Source organism: Accipiter gentilis, chromosome 8 (assembly GCF_929443795.1).
Source record: "Accipiter gentilis chromosome 8, bAccGen1.1, whole genome shotgun sequence".
Classification (NCBI taxonomy): Eukaryota; Metazoa; Chordata; class Aves; order Accipitriformes; family Accipitridae; genus Astur; species Astur gentilis.
The window spans coordinates 4,024,243-4,046,545 of NC_064887.1; the positions used below are offsets into that span (position 1 = coordinate 4,024,243).

The following is a 22,303-nucleotide window of genomic DNA, read 5'->3' on the forward strand; positions in this document are numbered from 1 at the left end:
CTCTCACTCCCATAAACCTGTCAAGGCATATAGGCCAAGAAGCTATCTCTGCATAAATCTAAATCTCCTGCGAGGAAGCAATCTACTCAAAGGCAATAAAGCCAAAGGATATATTATTATCTTTGGTGTGGATCCTACTGGGCTGGGAGGTTGGCTGCTGGCTCCTCTCTGAACTTTCCTTCCCAGCCAGAACAGCCATCCCACAGACAAGTCTAAGCTTCCTTTCCTTGGTCTGATTTCCTCCTCCTGTTGTTTGGCTGGTAACCCAAAGGACAGGGTTTAATTATGGAGTTTGGAAACCTGGCTTACGCTACTCTGCCAGCACAGGATAAAACTTCAGCCTGCCTCCCGAACCAGCATCATTCTGCACCGTTGATACCTGCATTATCCCACGCAGCATAAAATGAACCACATGGAAGAAATGCCAAGTCAAACAAAAAGACGGTTTTAATCTTTAAACTTCTACTGCGAATTTCAGTGGGAAAAAAACAAAACACTGAAGCTCAGAGATTATTGTATGTTAAAACAGTGCCATCATTTTGACTGTAGACTAAATAAACAGCCAGGCCTTTCTCTGGACAGGACAGACATCGGAAAGGATGGATCTGAAACAGGCCCAGGTTCCAGAGCTCCCCTCGTCAGAAAGGAACACTGCGGCAAGCCACCGGGTAATACGGGATGTTAACATCATTTGTACGGCTTTCAGATGACCAATATATTTTCTAGGCAGATGCCCCATCGAAGACTCATAAAACATCTTACCCTTTTGGAGATAAAGCACCCACGTCAAATACAAAGGGCCAGGAGTTAATATCAGACCCACCTGTGATTTTTGAGGTAAGGCAGGGCACTGTGCACAGACCGCAGCAGGATGTGTCCCTCGGAGGGGGAGCACCTTGTGCCAGTGACATACCACTGTTGCCCTGGCATGGAAGGACACTTCAGTACTGTTTTGTCCTTCACCACTGATGAGCTGTGGCTCTTCAGGTAATCTCTCTGCCAGCTGTGCTCTTGCAGTGACCCTGTTTTACAAGAAGCTGAGGCAATGAATTCAGAGGACAGGCTGCTGGAAAGCCACGGCAGAAGTATTGGGGTGGGGCTGCATAGACATAGCATAAAGATGGTTTGAAAGTGCATCCCACGCAGGCAGGATAAGGCTCTTTTTCTTCATAGCTGTGACAGTGATAGATAGCTTGGTGGATCTGAGCTATATCTAGTTGGTACCTGGCTTGAGTCCCTGATGTTGCAAGGTGATTTTCTGCCCTTTCGCAGGCAAGACTAAGCAGAATCTGGGATTTTTCTGTAGTAAGCGAGGAAGGTCATGAGGAAGGAAGAACCTTCTATTCTCTGACTTGTTCTTGCCTTTCTGAGCACCTCAGGAAGTTTGACATGGGCAGTTGCGCTTCTTCATGATGGGCACCCAGTGGTGCCAAGAGTGGCGAAGGTGCTTTGGAGGTGTAAAGCTTTAGGTGTTTCTCTTGTCCAGCTCAGCGGCTCAGTGCCACCATCTAGTCAGGACTTGGATGAGACAGAGGTAATGACCACATGTGGGGGAAACCACCAAGAGTGACAGCAAAATTAATAGCCAACCTCTGGCTGTTGCACAAATGGAGAACATTTGTCATTAACAAAGAGTACCCCAAACTTTGGGGGGGAGTTAGCCCCCAGTCTGACAATGATGTAGAAGCAGTGATCCAGTCAGCTTTTAGCCATCTGCGTCTGCAGAGGAGGTTGTGATCTCTCCCTTTCAATGGGCGCTGAGCTTTTGTTCGTGCTTTTGCCGCTCCATGAGCAGACTAGTTTAGTACAAGGTGAAGCTCTGCCTTACATCATCTGGAGCCTGAAGCTGATGGAGGAAACAGCCCCTAGTGTCTGCTGAGCAGGACACCTCGCTGAAAACACCAGAGCCCTGGGGACGGCGGCAGCAAGGCAGTCACGGCGAGCCTGGCACTTGTCTGCCTGCAGGTCCACCCTCTCCTCCTGCCAAAGTGCCACATCTGCAGTCAATAAGGGCCCACAAGCTGGCTCCTCCTCATTAGAGGAGAGAGGGCAGCTGGCAGGGGATCCTCCAAGGGCTCCCAGGCGCAGGAATCAGTCCCCTCCCAGTCTGGAATAGCCCAAATTTGGTGACTTTCTGGGCATGCTGTAAAGGACAGCTGTTTGACAGGGTCTCCAGAGAAAGCTATGGGTATGTTTCCTACATGATGAAGGATATAGGTGGCTGGCTAAGTGCCCACAGAACTGATTTTAATGCTGTTCAGGTTGAATTTACTTTTCTGTGCTGTATAGTTCATTATACACAGTGGCCTGGACAAGCATGTGTTGTTTCAAAACAAACCCAAACCATACTATTTTAAATCCAAACAAACAAGAAAGAAAAAAAAAAGGTATTGTGAAAGATCCTTTGGGCTGTTTAGAGGGCCTTCTCAGACACTGGGAGGCTGGAGATGAAAGTACTGCTTGCCTTCGTCTAACAAATAAGACTTCTGTTATTTTTATTGGCGATAAATACTTGATTATTTCGCTGTAAGCAAAACTGAGGCATTAACTTTACCTATGCGTGTATCACTGAAAAATATTTCCAATAGAATTAAGCACCCAGATGATCTCAAGATAAGTGATCAATGGACAGTTAAGTATGTAACATAATGTAACCCAAAAGATGATCAACAAGAAAGATCACACACTGAGAAGAGGCAGAAGAGCTGCTTCCTAAACCTTACAAAGTGTAACGCCCAGTAATATCTATTTTGATATGAAGCCTCCAATCACACTTCATAGTATTACAGATTAATGAAACAACTCCTTCTGTAAGTCTCTTAAAAGTCATTACTAAGTGAACTCAAGTGTTGTATAATGCTTGAAAAGTCCTTCTACCTTATATAAGTTTAGGGATGTTTATTTAAACAGTACAACTGTAGGGCACAGCCCAGACAGGTACTGCTTTTTGCTAAGCGATTGTCACCGCTTTCCCAGAATTGAATCTGGACATTTTGACAGAAAAAGACCGCCTATCTTTTGCTGCATTATTTAAATACTTCAGATATTTGGCCAAAATACAGAAGTGACACACTACAGAAACATTCGCAGCTGCAGGAGCAATAAAACTTCTACAATATTTTCATTAGACTGACCTTTTCTCAGAAGAAGTTACAAGATGTTTAGAACTGATCACCTTCCTATACAGCATTCAGTGTATTCTGATAACAAAGCAGAACAACTGGAGATGATGTTCTTGGGCTTCTGAAAGCCGTGGCTTACCTGGCTCCACTTCATGCCATCCACTTGACTGGCTGCCACTTCCTGGAGAGCGCCCTTGGCTTGTATAAAACGGCTCCTCACCAGGACTGTCCATCTCATCCTCCACAGACTTGAGACGTTTTGTAGAGCTGAGAAAGTAAAAACACATAATAAATACTATATGCATGCAAAGGAACAAAGGCACTTCTGTTGGGACATATCTTGCTAGCCCTGCTTGAGACTAACTTGGCTATGGAAACTGTAACAGATCTGGGCTCTGGGAAGGGGAAGGTATAAGAAGTCCCGCACAGCCATCCTGCCCGCCCAACCTCTCAACATCCACTTTTTGTTTCTGATTTGCTTCGTTGCCAATGACTAAGCTTCAGTGAGATGATACAAACCAACCTCTCACAGAGTCCAGACTGAAGCCCTAAACACATATTAGTTTAACTAGAAGGCAGTTTAACATTTAGGCTTTCATAGATCAAAAAGTAGGACATTTTTCAAAGCACAAAGAGGTCAATAAAAAGGCAAGAATTTAATTTGTATTTCATGATTTTTGCAATTTGAATGAATATGGTAATGACACACAAGACTTATTTTAACTGTCAGATTTTTCCACAGCTTATTCTGGAAGACAAATTGTTTATCAGTTCAAACTTATATTTTCAATCTTTTAACCGTAGCCATTAAATTAACCCAGAATGCAGTCCCATAAGAAGAAGCATAGACAAGTGAATGATGGAAGAATCCATTCTTGGTTCAAATGTTCATGTTATCCTACAAGTATAAGCATTTTACTCTGCAACTGTGTGCCACCAAGCATAAAAAAAACCCAACAGGTATCTCTGTCCAGTGCCAGTACTAAAGGAGTCCCTTGTAATATATCACACCTCCCTTACCGAAGGCTCAGGAGACAGAAGAGCCCTTTCAGTGGTCTCTGGTGGCCACTGACTCAGACTCTGGTAGTTCTGCAAGAAGAGGATCCCAAAGCCAAAGACGCTCAGCTTGGCTCTGTTTTCTATAATGAGTTGTACAGACTGCGTGGGGACATTACCGAGAATTTAACTTCTAAGTACTTTTCCAAGGCTGGGTCAGCTCACTTTTTTCACCAAATCTGTATTCTATTAAGACTTAAGGCATTCAAGAACAGGCTCTGCTGTGTAGGGGGAACATATTTAACAGACATAAAATATTCCACTGCAATTTCTATTGGTTTAAAACTTGCAGCCTCTCCGCAGCTCCCCACCCGAAGCTCTGCACAGGTAGGAGCTGACGGGTATGCAAAATCAGTTTGTGAGAAACAGGAAGAATAAGTCTTGCGGTATGCGTGGAATGCAGGTTTGGCCATTCCTTAATTTAGAGAATTGTTATGTGTCAATAGGGGAAATTGTGTGCATACAATATAATTACCGCCTGATAATTCTGCTGAGTCTGTGTATTTAAGGAATATTTTTTTTTCTGACTGGGAACAGCCTAATGAGAGGAAAACAAACATATTACCAAGTTATTAACTACCCATGCTGTTTATAATTAGCTCCTTATCAGTGGTAGCTATTTGCAGAAGAATGGGAGAGCAACAACTGAGCTCTCAAGTAACATTAATAACCTCACTTTTATGCTTCTGGAGTCACAAGTAAATTCTACCTGAGAATGGTGCTAATGATGAGCACTGTAGGGTATGCAGTTTACACGCAAAAAAGAAAGAGCACAAAGTTTTTAATTGATGTGTAATGGGAATTGTAGTCACTGAGCTTCATAATGTGCACACTAAGTGCAAGATGTAGAATGTTCTTCCAATCACTGCAAACTGTAAGAACTTATTGCTAAGAGCCTCTCTAAAGATTTATTTTTTAAATAAAAACAACAGCTATATTCAAACTATAGAGACTTTTTACATGTGTATTTGCTTACTGCAAAACTGGTGGCACGGCAGAGTGAGATAAAAACGTAAAAGAAACTTGGACTGAAGTTAGACTTTCTTGTCATGTCTTTGAAATAAGTGATCTATTTTGGCTGCGGGGGAAAAAAAATCAATCTGGTTCCTTAATAGTGTTCAAGGCTAGTAGAGTGACTGGGCTTGTTTATAAATCTAATCTCATGGATGGTTAAAGTGAAAGGTAAAAAATAAAAAAATATCCGTGTTTGATAGTTGGCATCTAAGCCAAAATCAAAATCAGACTGGGTAGTCATCTGCATTAACAATTCAGTTTTCCAAAGGATGGGTCGCAAATATCTAAATGCTATATGAAAACTAGAATGCAGTCTAGGACAAGGTCCTAAACCGATGTTAGTCTCACAGATAACAATTTTTATGATACAGAATGCATACAAGTCTATCTTAAGACTCTCCTGCTAGGACAAAGTGGCACATCTCAATATGCTCCAAATTCTCCTCTGCCACAAGTGAAACTCCAACAATTCCAGTGGAACTTCTCCTGATACACTGAGATACAAGCCAGAAGTTACACAAGTCAAAGCAGCAGTTTTTCTTCGAAGCTTGTACATATAAAAAGAACTTTAACAGCAATCCAGTTGAACATTCAGCTCTGTGAATCTGAAACAGCTCCACACCTTGAGGCCCCCAAAGAGCTTGTCAAAGAATTTAATGGTTACTTTCCCAGATGAGTAATGATGCTAGCCTGGGTTTCCAAGTAACCTGGTACTAGGCAGAGATTAAATTACCTGGTAGAGGATGTGCTAGGTAAAGACCTCCTCATTGCTCCTGGGCTCATGCTGTAGTATGAAGAACTTTCCAAATCTGAGAGGGAGAAATTAGGGCCTGTTCCTGCAGCTATCGGTGCTAGGGAAACAAAAGAGATTGCAGTCAGTAAGTCATGTGAATAAAGCATGAATTGCACTTCAAAATCACTTTCTTCTTCCTCATGAGTGTGTTTAGTTTCATGATGAGAACAGGTGGGACATGGAAATTAGGAAATGCTAACGGTAACTGGCATTGCAATCAAGAAGGTATAAATTTTATCAAGAATAAAATGTTCCATGACATAGACTTTTTCTTACATTCCTCCAAAGGTACTCTTTAAAAAAAAATAATTATATAATTACAGCAAGACTTCCTTTAAGCCCTGCTTTTCTATTAATATAATTCTAACATTTAATGAAACTTGTTGCTTTTGCTTTTAGGACAACATTGCATCTATTGGCATAGTTACAAATAGGCTGCATCATCCCGGTAGTGTGCTTGGCATAATCTATAAGCAGCATAGGCAGGGAAATACACACCTCAGGACCTTTGGTATATACGTGATGTACATCCACAAGCACAGAGGTTACAAATGCTCCTTGGAGAAAGCACAGAAGCAGATGAGAAACCTGAGCTCTTTTCTGCCTGTGAACATCTGAGTTTTCCTCTGGCCTCTCCTCCAGCTAACTCAGAGCTAGAGACATATGACTCTCCAAAACTTTTATCCAGCAGTTAGCTTCCACTGTTCACCTCTCATTACCTTATCCAGCACCTAAGTTTTATTATAAGGGAGATAAATACCTTTAATTTTCCTGTCCTAGAGCCTTTGTTTTACATTAAAACATTATGAATTCCTACACACCCTGAAGTTTGCAGGCACAAGCCTATGAACTCCATGTGCCATATTCTTCTCAGAACAGAAAAGCAACAGAGCAGTTAGTTTAATGTTCAAGTCAACCGATAAAGCATTTCACAGAAAAACCCACTGTACGGCAAATGGTACCATATCCACTGTTGCTGTTCCAGCGCTATTTACAGGACAATACAACTTTGGGAGCTGACAATTACAGATCATGATTTTCTCTCACATTTCAGAGACATCTGAAAAAGGCCGTACTGCACAATAAAAGGCACAAGCTTGGCCTGGAACGTATTGTCTGAGAGCCCTGATTCAGAGCAACAAAGACGAAGCAGTCTCAATGCCACACAAGGATGCTGAGCCAAGTTTAATCTTTGGTCTGAGAATCTGGCCCATTTTCAAACATGAAAAAATCTTTCACTCCGACGGGGCAGGAGTGAGGAAATGAAGACAGGATAGCTCCTATCACCCAGCTAACATGTCTGGGCTGAAACACAGGCTTCTGGGAGTGCTGCCATTGACTGTAATGGGGCCAGTATTTCACCCCAAGTCTTAAGGAGCTCACAATGTCAGATTTGACAGAGGAATAATGTAACTTTGCAGCTGCCTCATCATCCCCACAAGACAATTAGTTGTTGCTTGGCAAGGATCTTTTAAGAACGTCATTGAGACAGAAAGGGAACAGCCCGGATAGCGACGGACTTTTAAAAGCATGGGACGGAAAATACACAACACCATTAAAACTTGCGAAAATCTGGAATGATCATTAAAAGGAATGAAGTTGGGAAGTAATTTATGACAAGAACACTCAAATCCTTTGTTATCTCTTCTTAACTATCATATGCTTCCTGCACACTGGTATATAAGAGGGTGTGTTAACAGAGAGAAAGAAAAATTAAGCATAGTAAAATTAACTTGTTTTATCAATTCGTGCTTTCTGCAACAGTTTCCTGACAGCAGCTACAAGAGGCTGTAAAACTGATGAATTTGCATGGAAAAAGAAACCGGTGTAAGTAATTTGTGTAAAAGGTAACACGGACATGGACTGCTATAATTCAGACACCCTGCAGATAGCAGACTGCTGCAGTGTGAGCAGTTATGGGTTAGAAAAATGACCACACTGCAGTCAGTCTGACTTGAATGGAAATCAATCATAAAGGTACTCTCTGCAGCATCTACTCCACAGTTTTCAGCAACTTCCTTGCCAAACAGATTTGTGCTCTGTAAACCCTTTGCTGATCAATTCCTCTGCACCCTCTACCTCCCAAAGTCTAACTTACAGTTTAAGCATACTATTTTCCAAACAGGAACATAAAAAGGCAAGCACTAAATTAAAGCACAGTTTCTTTCTGAGGCACTGTGAATTTCCTAGGCATTGCAAGATTTATGAAACAGTTTTATTCCAAACAGATATGGAAGAAAAGCTGGTATGTGGATAACGCTTCTCTTCTTTCTCTCAACACCCCCTCCCGCCCCCCCCCGCCCTGTTTATCGCTCTCTCCCCAAATCCTGGACATTCCTGTTCCAACCCTTGGATTGGCCCTATAGAAAAATGAAAAGTATCTCCAGAGCAGGGATGAGGTAGGAACAATGTATTGCTAACGCTGTGTAAACTCAGCACAAAGTAGAAAGGGCTAATCACACAGTAATTTCCACCACAGCAAATGTGAAGGATGCTTTGTTTGTCACAGGCCAAACCACCTTGCCACACTCAAGAGCCTGTTTGCAACCCGAGGGTTAAGGAACAAAACTCACCTCTAATAGACACTAACAGATCTAAGCAGCAGAGGTTAAAGTGCCTGGCTGGCCTATGGTGGCGAGTACCTGACACAGGAGCCACGATCCTGCCCCAACCAGCTCAAGGTCTCTGGCCCTAGAAGTGCTGTGGCAAACGTTGCGCAGGGCTAAGCTCTTCTGAAATCCCTTCTCCTGCCTGCCTGACAGGCACGTATTTGGTGCTCGTCTTTCAGCAAAGGGTATTTGTACCTTTGCTTGCAGTTACCCCATTTACTATCATAAACCACAGCAATGTGCCGACGTGCAGAGCCCAGCCTGAGACTCTCAGAAAGAGGTTAATGTTTTTCATCCGCGTGGCAGAAGGTCGCTTCCTCTTCCCAGCTGGAATTTGGTTGAAGCCCTGTGTGCTTTCTGTCTCTGCTTCAGCCTCAGCGGAGCTGAGCCAAAGCTTACACCTCCTGCGATGGGCTTCGTCTGCGGGAAGCTCGCTGCCCCACACCCGCCTCCTCTAGTCACCCTTGCGTTTTGCAGTGCAACGTGCCACGAGAGTGGGCACAGCGCAGCTAGCCCAGCCAGGAGGCATCCAAGACCACTCCAAATGGCTTTTCACGCTGCCTTTGTGGACTGTCCGCCTCGCATGGGCCCAGAAAGCTGATGGGAAGGGAACACTTGCATTTATTTGCAGGATTCCCTGCAAAGGCTGCAGCTCTGAAAAGTAAGCAAAGGGATCAAAGTGGTGCCAACTGTGCCCAAGCTCTATCTAAATTAAACCTCTTCATTGTGGCATCTGACAATCCACCGTGCAACCTCCCTAAACCCCTGTTCCTATGCCCCGGGAACACGCTCTGTCCCCACGTGAAGCAGCAGCATGGTTGGGCAGTTCCACTGCAGCACAGCCGGCTGTTACACGCCGCAGCCTGCAGAAACTCCAGGCGACGACATTAAAAACATGCCATTTCCCCCCTAAGAAATGCTCTGCAGCAAAAAGTGACCTTCTGATAGCTCAGGAACGTCTCCCAAACAGGAAAGGATGTCAGAAATGGCAGTTGTGAGTCAAAACAATAGTCTCCACCTACGTGCTGGCATGAAGATGTCATCTGGCCCAGGGCTCCGACCTGGCAGGGGGTGAGGAGGAAGGACCCCTCTTCCCCTAACACCCAGCCTGCTGATGTGCTCAGCCTTTCTAAGCAAACAGACGCCGGCCTCAGCTACCATTCCAGCCGCTGGCATCACAAAAAAATCCCTGTGCAGATAAGACACGTCTTCCTTGCTCTGAGGGGCAGGAGAAGCTACTTTGCCCAAGAGGAGGAGGAGGAGGATGGTGGGTGCCTCTGCCTGAGCACCAGCCCTGTGCTACTCCCGGGGACGTGGGGCAGCATTGCCCCTGCTGCCAGCCTGCTCCCTCCGCTGCCAGCTTGTTAGCTCAGATCTTCACCCGAAATGTCAAGAAAAATAACAGAGAAATTAACGAAAAGCCCTCTGACTTAACCCAATTGGAATATTTATTTTGAAAAATTTATTGAATTACAGAACAGGAAACCCACTAAATAAAACCAGCCAGGCTGGCATTTGTCTTCTTTGGAATACGGCACTCTCTTTTAGTCATGTTAATATTTAGTTTCTCTTTTTTTCCATTTTTATGTATTTATTTTTACAAAGGGGTTGGGATGTGACTAAGATCATTACATGTGTAACACTGCAGCAAAGTGATAATGTGTTTAAGGTTAAATGGGAGAAACATGACATTTGACTAATAAACTTTTTCCTGAGTTGTGACTCCATAAACAAAGGGAAACACACTGCGCTGCTGCTGCCGAGAGGAAAGGGGAGCTGGGTGTTGTTTTTTTTTTTGCAAGGCCTTTGTTTTCTACACACTGTATCGTTAGATTCAAAGAGGTTTTGCCGAATACAACAGATATGAAATGTGTGATGTTCATTTTAAAATTACAAGTACAGCCTGCTATTGACCATCTAATTATGTTGAGTTCCATTTATAAACATAGCTAACCACTAAGTTTATAGAGACTTTTTGTGCTGCTTTAATAGGATATTGATCGAGAGCAAGGTTTGAGTGGACTGCCATTGAATTGTGTAATGGCATACAAAAGGCAAGGTCACGGCAACTGTTCACTCTATGCCTGCAGTCTATTTTTTATTATAATCTTTTTTTTTTCCTCTCATACCCAAGCCCACACAGTGTGTTTTGGATAGCAGTGCTTTGCTAAGGAATATAGAGCATCTTTTTAAATGTTAATTTTCATGCTGCTGACTTTAACTACCTTCACTACTGTAATGCTTAGTATAGCAGAAAACATACAGGCTGCTGTTTAGAGAGAGCTGTTTTATTATACCGCGGCTTCCACACACGTGCTCTGCGTGGAGGAGAGCCTCTTCTCCCCTCCTGGGCTACAAGAAGGCAGCAGCATCCTCCCTGCCCCTTGCAGCCGCTTGCCTGGCCCAGACCCACGACAAGGAGCCGGGCCACCCCACACCTTGCCGTAGGCATCCAGCACACACTGGGCTTCGCAGGACTTTCCCTGCCGTTTGTTTCAGCTGTACCTGGCCAGTGGATGAAAGGCACGAGGAAGCTGCGCTTCCTCCGTCGCATCCACGATCCATGCCTGGAGCAGCGGCAATTACTTTCATCTCTAGCACTTGTCCGCCTGCCTCATGGCAAGGACGGTTTCAGCTCCTGCCTCCATTGCTAAAGGTGCCGCTAGCACCCGCTGCATCCAGCAGCCTCGGTGTTGCAGGATTCCGAGCTTTCCAAAATGCCTTGGCCACAAAAGCACCTCTTACCTGTGGAATTAGTGTAACTGTTTCAGGGATAATTAGCTGGACCGTTTCTGTGTTTATACAGGAGCACTAAGCAACTGTATGTACGCTTGTGTGCTTGTGGTTTCACTGGCTCATTAGAAGGATTAGAAGTCACCCCGCTTGCTCCGTACAGCTCCTTACTCCACACAGCTAACATCTTAAAACTCAAAGCGTGGCATTTTCAGTCCAGGGCGCAGTCAGAATTCCCTTGTTTATCAGCATGAAGAATGATGTCATTTTGACAAATAACACAGCACAAAACAAATATGTTTGATTTGGCTCTAGCGAATGTTCATAAATCCTAAATCTTTCTTCACATCCTGGGCAGTGCAGTTTATCTGGCTGCTTGAAGGACCTCCAAGGGAGGAGATCTTCCCAGCAGCTCTCTGCACAAGAGCACATGGTGCAGACTCAAAGCCAAGAGGGGAACAGCGTTTCCCCATGCCTCTCTCCCTGCTCTAGCCTGCCACGGCCTCCCAGCCTCTGCCAAGTGAACGGGACTGTACACTTGGCTGTGGCTTGGCACCACAGCCGCCCCTCTGCCGGCACCTTTTGCGGAGGGTATTCTCCAGTGCCCTGCAGATAGCTGCACACAGTGAGTGGAATATTTTCCTAACAAGGGTAGAGAGGGAGAAGGTTTTGCTTGGCCAACGGCTGGCTGTCAGTTCACAAAACCCGTACATCCCCAACGCTTCTGCTGTTGAGCCTTTTGTTGTCAGCCCAAACCTCTCTAGGGATGGAAGAATGAAGTCTCTGTTATCTGAAGGGGTCTCCCCAGTATCTGGGGTGACAGACAACATGTAGAAAGGAGCTCACACCCTTTGCCTGCTAATAATGTAGGAAAACTGACAGCATGGTCTGCAACATTCACATCAGATGGGGTGGAGAGGGGTCTATCCGTTTTTCAGATGAACATTTATGATACGCTTTCTCTATTTTACTAGGCTCTGCAAGATTCAGTAGCTCGGTAGCATTTCAAAAGAAGATCTGCATCTTTAGGACTGAAGAAAGCAAGTTTCTATTACCAAAACAGTCTAGACTTGTTCAATAGCTCACAGAAACTGTGATGATCAGCACTGATAGGTAAGATAGATAATGGTAACAGCTGACCTTTCGTTTGATTAATTCATGCCCCAAATTTGCATGACGGAGACAACTGCCTATTACTTGAGATTCCTTGTCATGTGGACCTCTGGGAACTTTACTAAATAAACCTGGCACATAATTGCTACCAACAATATTTCATAAGATTAATTTTAGATAACAGCAGCCACAGGCCAGTTAAAACTGTGGGAAATCACTTATTTCTATCATCATTTTATCAAAAGCAAGCAAGGAAAGAAAAATGACAATGGGCATACACAAAGATAACCTCTTTGTAAAGCAAACACAGACCACTCTGAGGAAGAGAGCAGACACTAACCATGAGGGCCCACTATGGACAGGCAGGCTTGTTCCTTCCCTAGCCATGATGGCTTCTGAAGGAGCAATGACTTTTTAGAAAGTAAAAACAGCAGAATGGAGCGAGGACATTTTGATTATTCAAGCTACAGACTGTTAATAACTGCCACTGAGTCTGGATGATGGCTGTTCATAAGCTGAGCTCCCCAGCATGAAAATAACTCACGGACCGGTCTCAAATCAAGACACAGGAACCTGTAGGCAACCCAGCAAGGGTTATATTGAAAAGCACACTCTTTAAAAGACCTTGCCTGCCAATTTAGGCAAATATGCAGCAATTACTTTGTTGCTCTATTATGTTAAATAATTCTTTGAATATGAGCATGCGAATTCATACTGACTTCACCGGGAATTTGATGCTAGACTCTACACTAAACATATCCTACTGGGTAGCCACGGCATGTCAGGCTGTGGGCTTCTCAGACCTCATAAAGTAAACAAGGTTACGGCTGGTCAGTACATGTCTGGGGCATCTCCAAGGAAAATCCAGGGTGCTATCAAAAGCAGCGTAGCTAAATCAGTTGCTGGCACTCTTCCCTCTGAGTCAGTTCTGAAGTGATATCCCGATAGGCTTCGGGGACACTATTTTTGGTAGAGGTGCTGGCTTGTAGACAGGATATAAAACTGAGGTCTTGACCTCCCAGGATTATTAAAGAGCCCATGAAAAAGAGTGCATACTCCTGTGTCTGGAACAGATAAAAGCTGAATCTTTTTATTTCGCCCACCAGCACGTACTTTCTTATTTCCGATAAAGTTCATGCCTGTCCTGCTCTTCCTGCGTGCAGGTGCCCCTTCCTTGGAGGAGGTGCACTTCAATGGCAAGCAGAGGGAACATCTCAGTCACACTTCATAGTTTGCAAAAGATGCTGAATGCTAGGCTTTCTGATACACAATGTTTTAGTTTAGTTACAATAAAATATCATGGAAAATTAATAAGCATGAAACATGATGCTCGTGAGGTCAATGCCAAACTCTCAGGGAGGCTGGGACTGGGGCTGGCTGTGAAGGCTCAAGCCCTGAACGGGGGCAGTTTTCTAGCAGCCCTGTCCTGTGCGCACATGAAGCACGGCTGACAGAGTCCAGAGGCAGTTCTGCTGTGTAGGGCTCCTACAGTGAAGATAAGATTGTGGTGAAGTGGGATGCCTTGCAGAGGGGGAGGGTGAATCCTTTGGGCTTCAAAAGCCTTACGCTGTCACACTGAAATAAAGTGACATAACACGGAGACGTTCAAAGACTGGTGATAACTTGGTTTTGTCCACCATGGCTGCAGGTACCAGCAAGTTAGTGCACACAGTACAGTGAGTTAGATGTCAAAGTCCCTATTTAAGCACTTCAGTAAGTGAACTGATTTGCAAATGTGCTGAGCACTCAGCAGCTACTTTTGACTTCTAAGTCCTCTTAACTTTGTCCTTTTCACAAAATTCCCACCAGTTGTCAGGAAAGAAAACTCAGGAGAAATGTCTGCCTCAAACTTTTTCTCTCTCTGTCTCTCCCTCCAGCACATATAACTCTGGCAGTCATGTATCTCCCACTTGTCATGCTTTCCTTGTAGCATCCTATTTTTGAATATAAAGCCAATTTACTAGCTAGTGCAAGTCTTTCCAAAAGAGGAAATAAAACAGGAAAATCCTTACAGAAACTCTGTGTTCTGACTCAAAACCACAGATTCTCTGCTAGGTTTGTGCCAGTTAGATTCCAGCCCCAGAAGGACTTAAACTACATGCTCAGAGCCGGTACACAAACAAATATTCCTGCTGTCTAGGAGGAGAACCATTTTTATCACTGTCGATGCTAGAGAGATTGGTTACAAACCCTAAGGTTTTAAAGAGGAATGTAGTTGCGTAGTTGAGTGGTTCACCTGGAGCAGTGGCAATTGGTGACAATGTGATGTTACTGCACAACTCTACAGCAGCTGCAGAAAAGATCCCCAAAGGACTGGTACCTATGGCCCTGGCTTACCAGCAGTCTCTCTGCAAGAAACTGTCCACACTCTCTCCTTGGACTATCTGGATTATGTCATAGCAAAATACAATCAATGCACCTTTGATCAATGGAACAGGGTGGTGACAGGTACTCTTAATTCAGAGTTGTTAGTGAGTATTGACAAGCCTGTAATGATCATGCTGCAGTGTGTCATTCATGTTGGGGGCATTAGCATTCTTTAAAGGTCAAAAACCAAATCCTTCTAGAAGACAGAATTCCATACAGTTAATGGAAAATGCAGGCCTTGCGAAGTCAAGATGTATGCCTCTGCACAAGTCTTGGAGCGAGTCCAGAGGAGGGCCACAAAGATGATCAGGGGGCCGGAGCACCTCTCTTATGAAGACAGGCTGAGAGGAGAGTTGGGATTGTTCAGCCTGGAGAAGAGAAGGTTCTGGGAAGACCTTAGGGCAACCTTCCACTACCTAAAGGGGGCCTACAAGAAAGCTAGAGACGGACTTTTTACAAGGGCATGTAGTGATAGGACAAGGGGTAATGGCTTTAAACTGAGAGAGGTTAGATTTAAATTAGATATAAAGAAGAAGTTCTTCACTGTGAGGGTGGTGAGGCACTGGAACAGGTTGCCCAGAGAGGTTGTGGCTGCCCCATCCCTGGAAGTGTTCAAGGCCAGGTTGGATGGGGCTTTGAGCAACCTGGTCTAGCAGAAAGTGTCCCTGCCCATGGCAGGGGGGTTGGAACTAGATGATCCTTAGGGTCCCTTCCAACCCAAACCATTTTATGATGCTATGATTCTATGAACTGAGGTTATCAGAGCCGAAGTTGGTACAGTTGTCGGCATTATTAATGAGTTCATCAATTTGCAGGTGTAGAAACACACGTACGCATGGCATGGATGAACATTGCAATTCTTACGTAAAAGTGGCATAAGAAAATTTCCAGGTTTACGTGCACAGATCATGTCATTTCCAGAGGAATGGTTAAAATAGAGTCCTTGGATCCTGCAAGGGATCCACTGGATAAGCTGACCTCTGTAGGCTTTTATCTGCACACTGATACAGAGACTGCCCACTTTCAGCTGGGTACCAGACAAGCTTATCAACTTGCACATGCAAGTTTGCAGAATTAAGATTTTTTCATTTACTTTAAAAAATTATGCTATTTTATTTTCCGATGTTAAAAGATGTGGCACACAAACACTACCCACTGGTGAGAAGTGGGGAGAAGAGACTCTCAATTTTCAAGGCACTGTTTCTGAACTGGGGAAGGGGCACGATAAGAATCAAAGAAAAAACCTGGGATTGCAGAAACCACATAAACCGGCCACAAAATGATACTTACTTTGTGAGACTCTTACTAGCTCAGTCACACTGAAAACACCTGATGTGACAAAACTGTCCTGGAAGCCCAAATGTCCTACAAAACAAACAGAGTGAGAGAACTGCGATTAGCTTTAAGCATTTAATGACAGTATTCTCAAGTACTTTACTTTCATTTAGACTTAAAATGTGACATCTAATTTCCCACTTAGCAGTAATTATTGTTTATGTAGGTGGGTAACTAGTCATACAGCTATGTAGGCTGCTTTGTGGTTTCTATCTAGAGGTTAGGAAAGCTAACATGACACATCAGCAGGGAGATTTTTACATGTTAAAGCATCTCAACAGGAAATCTGAAACAAAAGAGGACTATTTTAATAAACGGTTACCTTGGATGACCCCTAATGACTTCACAATTGAAATGAAAATACTGTACCTAGGAAACAGACAGGACAGCTAAGTTCCATAATCGTTTTAAACATTATTCTCTAAAGAAACATCTGATCAGGATTATCTACCCATTCATTCAAACAAAACAAGATTTAAAGATGTACTCTTCATTTTTCTAAGGTTACATTAGGGAAATCTTAAAATAGCAGCTGATTAAAAAAAATTAAATGAATGTCTTTCCCACAAAAAAACAAACAAAAAAGAATTCTAACATCTAAAACTAGCTTTTGAAAAGAAAAATAAATCTCTGCATAAGAAAAGTATTAACTTTGAGCTTTGGACTGTCTTTAGGAACCAAGGCATACGCTTCCATGCTGGCCTCCCTTGTGCAAGGAATGCCTCTACACTTGGTATCAAAATGTTATTACACTTTACATAACAGTATTTTCCTTCTTCTCTGAAAACATGCCTACCACCAAATGTTCATTTAATTTTCACGGGTATGATCAATTACAAAAGGAGCAGCTTTCGGGCTGCAACCCAGTGTAAGTGTGTGGAGTGGGATACAGCAGTTCATGCGGGACATAGCTGGACTTCAATTAGAGGTCTGCAGTTAGTCGGCCAGACTGACATCCTGCTTTTGAAATCAGGGTCAAAGGAGAAATCTCAGGATAAAGAGATTATTAAAAGAACTGTAAAGTCCTACTTGTCCACAGGATAAGTGGCATACCTTTTTAGGTTGTCCTACTTAGAGTCACTGATTCCAACGCACGCACACGTATATTATTGAATGTTTTGCAGGGGCACCATCTGCTCCGTTGTTAATTGTTTGTCAGATTCAGTACAATTTCCCTACGTTTGGTATATGGCACTGTACCCCATACTCATCCCGGCAGTACCTGTGCACCTTCCTCTAATGACCAGAGCAACAGGACTAATGCAGGCTGCATATCTGTTCTCCTGGCTTTCTTTTGGGGTTGTTATAAAAAACCCAACAAATCCCATGGCCATTTCTACCTGCAGAATGGGAAGTAAAAGAAATACATCTTGTGTGCAGGACTACAGAGGGTGACATGTCAGGGAAGGTGTCAGGGAAAGGTTTGGGAGAGATCTGGAGGGAGGTCAGCCATTCATCTCCAGCCAAGATCTCAGCGAATTCTGCCCCTGCACAGAAGAACTTCCCTGTTTCTGTGAGGCTCCTACAATGCCAGATGAACGCAGTCGCTAAGCTAACAGACTCGAGACAAGTTTCTACATCAGGCATGTTTTTATACTTCGGCAATAATGATGAGTTTTCAAACTGTGTATATGTATATCTTTGGGCATCCTTGTGTATGTGTGTATACATATGTATTATGTACACAAACATATAAATATACACAAATCTGTCATACTCCAGCTGTAGATAAATGTACTATAAAATATTGAAATTGATGCTGAAATTCAACACAAACAAATTCCTCAATCTGCAAACAAGGTTTTTATTTACATCAAGAGAATAAATTTTTCTCTACTTCAAATGAAAAAATGTTCTTACAAGCTTTTATTTTTCCTTATTTTCAACTTAGAAATAGCTCTCAGATGATTGTAAACGCTTTTGCCTGATCTGCTTTGTATTTTACCATAATAAAGGTGATGACTACATCATTCTGCTTTTTAGAAATGGTTGCTGGCCATACACAACGTTTGTTCATTGACAATTTCCCAAGTATTTTTAATACGAAGATCTACTTTTCATATGCTGCAGCAGACCTGCCTATTGAATTAAATGATCTGTGAATTAAAAATAATTCTCTTAGGTCTTCAGTGAAACCACTCATGTGCCTAAAATTAAGCATATGCTTAAGTGCCTTGCTGGATCAGGGCCAGGACGCTTACTACTCCGCAGAGCCCTTCGTAGGGAAGCCAGTCTATGCTATATAACTTCTCATACTGTGCTCATCATGGCAGTATCTGAGCAACTTCCAGAAGTGCATTCAGCAATGCTACGAACATCTGTCACGTGCTGTTTTTTCACAGTGCACCATACTGGCTCTGCTCTGGTGTCCACTTCCACCTGCATTTCTCAGGCAGGTTCCTATCGCCCTAAGAGTGAAGGTGAAATTTAAATATTGAAGTAAAAAACAAATCACAGCTATGGTAGGATATCAGGTTGATTTTTTTAAGGGAAAGTCTACAGGCCTTTGTAATCATCCAATAAAAACATGATTGTCGCACGACTAACCATGTTACCTTAGCCTAGCTAACACAGATAAAACCAGAAAAGAAAATGCCGTAGAATGGTTTTCAATACATTCTAGCTTTCAGGGTCCCGCAGGGCATGAGAATAGTTGAATAAGTTGAGTGCTAATAAGTGCTAATTTCTTTATTCTTATTTTGCTGGGTGTACTTGAAATGTCCACTTCTGTAGGAACATTTCTTATGCGTGTAATGTAATAGTAATCATTAAACAACAGCACGTCAATGAGAGTGATTAGATTTTCATCCTTCAAGACTGAAAATAAACATTTCACAAATGAAAGGTGAATTTCACAATTCTCCAATTTGTTATTTACTTATAAACATTAGGAAATCAGGGGCTCGTCTCGCCAATCATTAATAATATCTTGATACCCATAAAAGCAATGCCCTTGGCTTAGAGTTGTATCTTGAACTCATTTCGATGCATGGTTGGTCTGTGAATTTGCAGTTCAGTAGAACTCTGTGAAAGTTTAAAGGTTTGCCTGGATGGTTCAGATTGTAAAATCCAGGCCTAAGACTGTAGCTTTTGCTGAGCTGTGATAACCGTGCAACAAGAAAATGAGAGAAATAGGACAAATAAAAATAGGACATGTAGAAGAAGAGTGACTGGGAAATACCAGGATTGACAAAATATGTGAAGTAAACATTTTGTGCCTATTAACAGGGGTCAAATGCAAAAATATATCAATGCGGCTGTTCCACTTAATTCTGAATGAGAAAAAAATAGGTAAAGTCAAGCAATTACATATGCAGATGTTAGCATTAACGAGCTCCTTTACTGAAAAGATGATTAAACATCTTGAAAGCTTGCAAGATTTACTTTTCATATGGCACTTTACTGAAATACGTGCACTGTGATCCTTGTGCTAAATATCCCAAAGATAGGACACTAAAATTGCTGTATATGATTGGGTTATCTCCACAGCTTTGTGCGACAGTCACATTCTGGTAGTAAAGCAGGTGTTCAAAATGAGGATGAGAGAATTTTTACTCACTTTATAAAAAACTAACAGAGCTCATTCACTGAAATTCTGGGTATAAATTGAGACACCTGGCTAGCCAAGGCAGGTCCTGACTCAGCAAAGCAGTTGGAGCACGTGCTTAATTTTAATCACATGCTTGACTAAAACACATGCTTATTTGCCCTGCCAAATAAAGATGGGCTGACAAAGTTAAGCAGGCATTTAAATATATTGTTGAATCATTTCTTCAACCCAAGTCTAGGTTCAGCTAGGAGTTAGCTCATTACACAAGACCTCACTTTGGCTCATGAGGATGATGGTTTTTCCCCCAAGGGGGAAAAAAACCCAGGCTAATCAGACCAAATTGAATAAAGCAGATCAGGATACTAACTAATAAATAATATGCCGTTACCCAATCACACATTTGGTATAGCATACAAATGCGATGCAACACTATTGTAACCAAGTACCACATGAAAAACATCTTTCCATAACTTGATGACTGCTTTAATTGGGGAGAAAATTCATAATGCCATTTACATATTCTTCTTTTAGATCCCAGTAAAGAAGCCAGAAGAAAAGGCTTGAATGCTGGAGCCTAATTCTGATCTCAAAGAAGTTTTAAACAAGTCTTTCTACACTGATCAAACAGAGTTTCACCTAATTTTCTCCTAATTTACACTGGCAGAGGAGAAATCAGGATTAGGACTTGTTGTCTAATGCTATTTGTTTTGAATTATTAAGCAAACATTCCTATTTCAATGAGTAAACGTGTACAAAGGCAACTAACCTTCGTCCTAAAATCTAGTTTACAGGGAGAGTATTGTCTGCTTTCCCAATTAATGCTGTAAAAAGGAGTCTCAGACGTTGAGCTACCAATCAAGAGCTTGTGTTGTAGCTTGAGAAAATCATGACTGATGCAATTACTTTTATGTAGAAAGTCTGAATATGGTCTATAGGTTAAAGTTCATCGGGTTGTTGTTCCTTAATTGAATATCAGAAGATGTTTTCAAGGTGCTCAAGGTATTATTGTTATTTAATTAGCAGGCTTCCTTGTGTAATCCAACAGTATTATTTTTATTATAAAATAGTTAGATTGCATCATAAATATACAAGGTATTTTCTAAACAGAGATACAGCTGGTTTCCTGAAATCCAAGCTTAAATAAAACCGGGAGAGAGTTACTCCTTTGAAGATGAAAAGTTCCAAACCCAGTTATTTCTCTTCCACTGCAGTCTGAGCGACAACGTATTAAGCTTTGGAAAACAGCTTTTTGGGAGACACTGATTCCTTTTCAGTGTTTTGAAATTACACAAGTCCCCCGAAGCTGGCACTGAAGCCATTTCTAAAGCCTTTTTCATGTTCAGCATCTCACTATACATAGTCATCTTAAAACCTTAAAATAGTAATAATCAATTAGGGTCTCAAGCCTATTATCTTAACCAAATGCCCGATTAAAAGAAAAGCCCTCTCTGCTCAAAGTGCAACTTGATTCCTTCTGGTTTTATCCTCTATCTAGATAATCCCATGTTTCACAAACAATGTGGAGCAATAATATTGATTAGAAAATTAATGTCTATATCACACAGCACATGGAGGCCTTGAGAGAGGGGATGCTATCAGAGGGAACCCGGATCACCCCGAGGACTCCCAAAAGATTAGCTATTCCACGTCTGCACTGGCTGAGGAGGATGGGAGTGACAGAGTTGGGTCCTAATCTGCGTTATCCAGCAAAACGGAAAGGACAGAATATGCACGCTTCGGTCAAGACCTTCGTAACACTTACACTCTGCTTAATTGGAAGGTGAGTTTATTAAGCCTGGGCTGACCCAGCTGAGGCAGCCCACGACTGCATTCCCTTCCAGAAGCACATCCCCCTGCAGAGACAGGGGGTCCTGCAGGCAAGCCTGGCACAGCGGCCGTGTGCCACGTGCACGCACGGGGAGGAAGGTGCACACCTCACTTCTGGGAAGCGTCCACCTCCAGGGCAAGTGTGGGTGACCGGGGGAGCTCCTCGAGCTGAGACCAGCCACTGCCCAAGCGCTTGTACCTGCTCACCCTGCCCGGGGCAACAGCAGTAGCTCTCTCCTGCCCAGAGATGCTTGGTCACTATCCCATGCTGGAAATGGAAAGCTAGATCCGTGGGGCCAAACCGCACATGCTAACTTTGTGTCTAAAAACAAATGTGGAGATTGAAGAGACCATCTATCCCAGCCACAATACTCTGTCCAAGTGAATGTCTCTCCTATTCCGATGGAAGACGGCACAAGGGAGCCGTACACAGGCCTGAATATTGCACGTAGCTGTAACGAAATCTGCATTTACCAACAGACCCCAAATACCGATCTCCAGAGCTGGCATAATGGCCTCATTTTAATTGCTTTGTACAAAATGCGTTCCTCAAATTTGTAAATGATAAACCTTCAGTGGTAAATTAGACCGCATTTTTAATTCACGGACTTCTTATGGAAAAGTTAAGGAAGATATTATACGTTAAAGGTGATACAGAAACCTCTCTTGTTCCCTGACAAATACTCCCACTTCTATTTCGGCTTGTTATTTCCAATTTAATTTTAATGCCACAGCAATAGCTCACCTTGGACAAATTACACATTTTCTTATGAAATAACTGCTG

The 22,303-nt window shown here is 42.8% G+C and overlaps 1 protein-coding gene across 9 annotated transcripts in view; it reads right to left on the reverse strand.

Annotated features, from left to right (window-relative positions):
- Positions 1 to 22,303, reverse strand: part of NFIA (nuclear factor I A) — a 251,359-nt gene that overhangs the window by 77,559 nt on the left and 151,497 nt on the right. For all 9 annotated transcript variants that reach the window (XM_049807204.1, XM_049807202.1, XM_049807203.1 and 6 more), the window contains exons 3-5: positions 16,098 to 16,172; positions 5,926 to 6,043; positions 3,262 to 3,389 (exon numbers count right to left, since the gene is read on the reverse strand). In XM_049807204.1, coding sequence (XP_049663161.1) covers positions 3,262 to 3,389; positions 5,926 to 6,043; positions 16,098 to 16,172 — 321 coding nt within the window. The remainder of the gene's footprint in view (positions 1 to 3,261; positions 3,390 to 5,925; positions 6,044 to 16,097; positions 16,173 to 22,303) is intronic.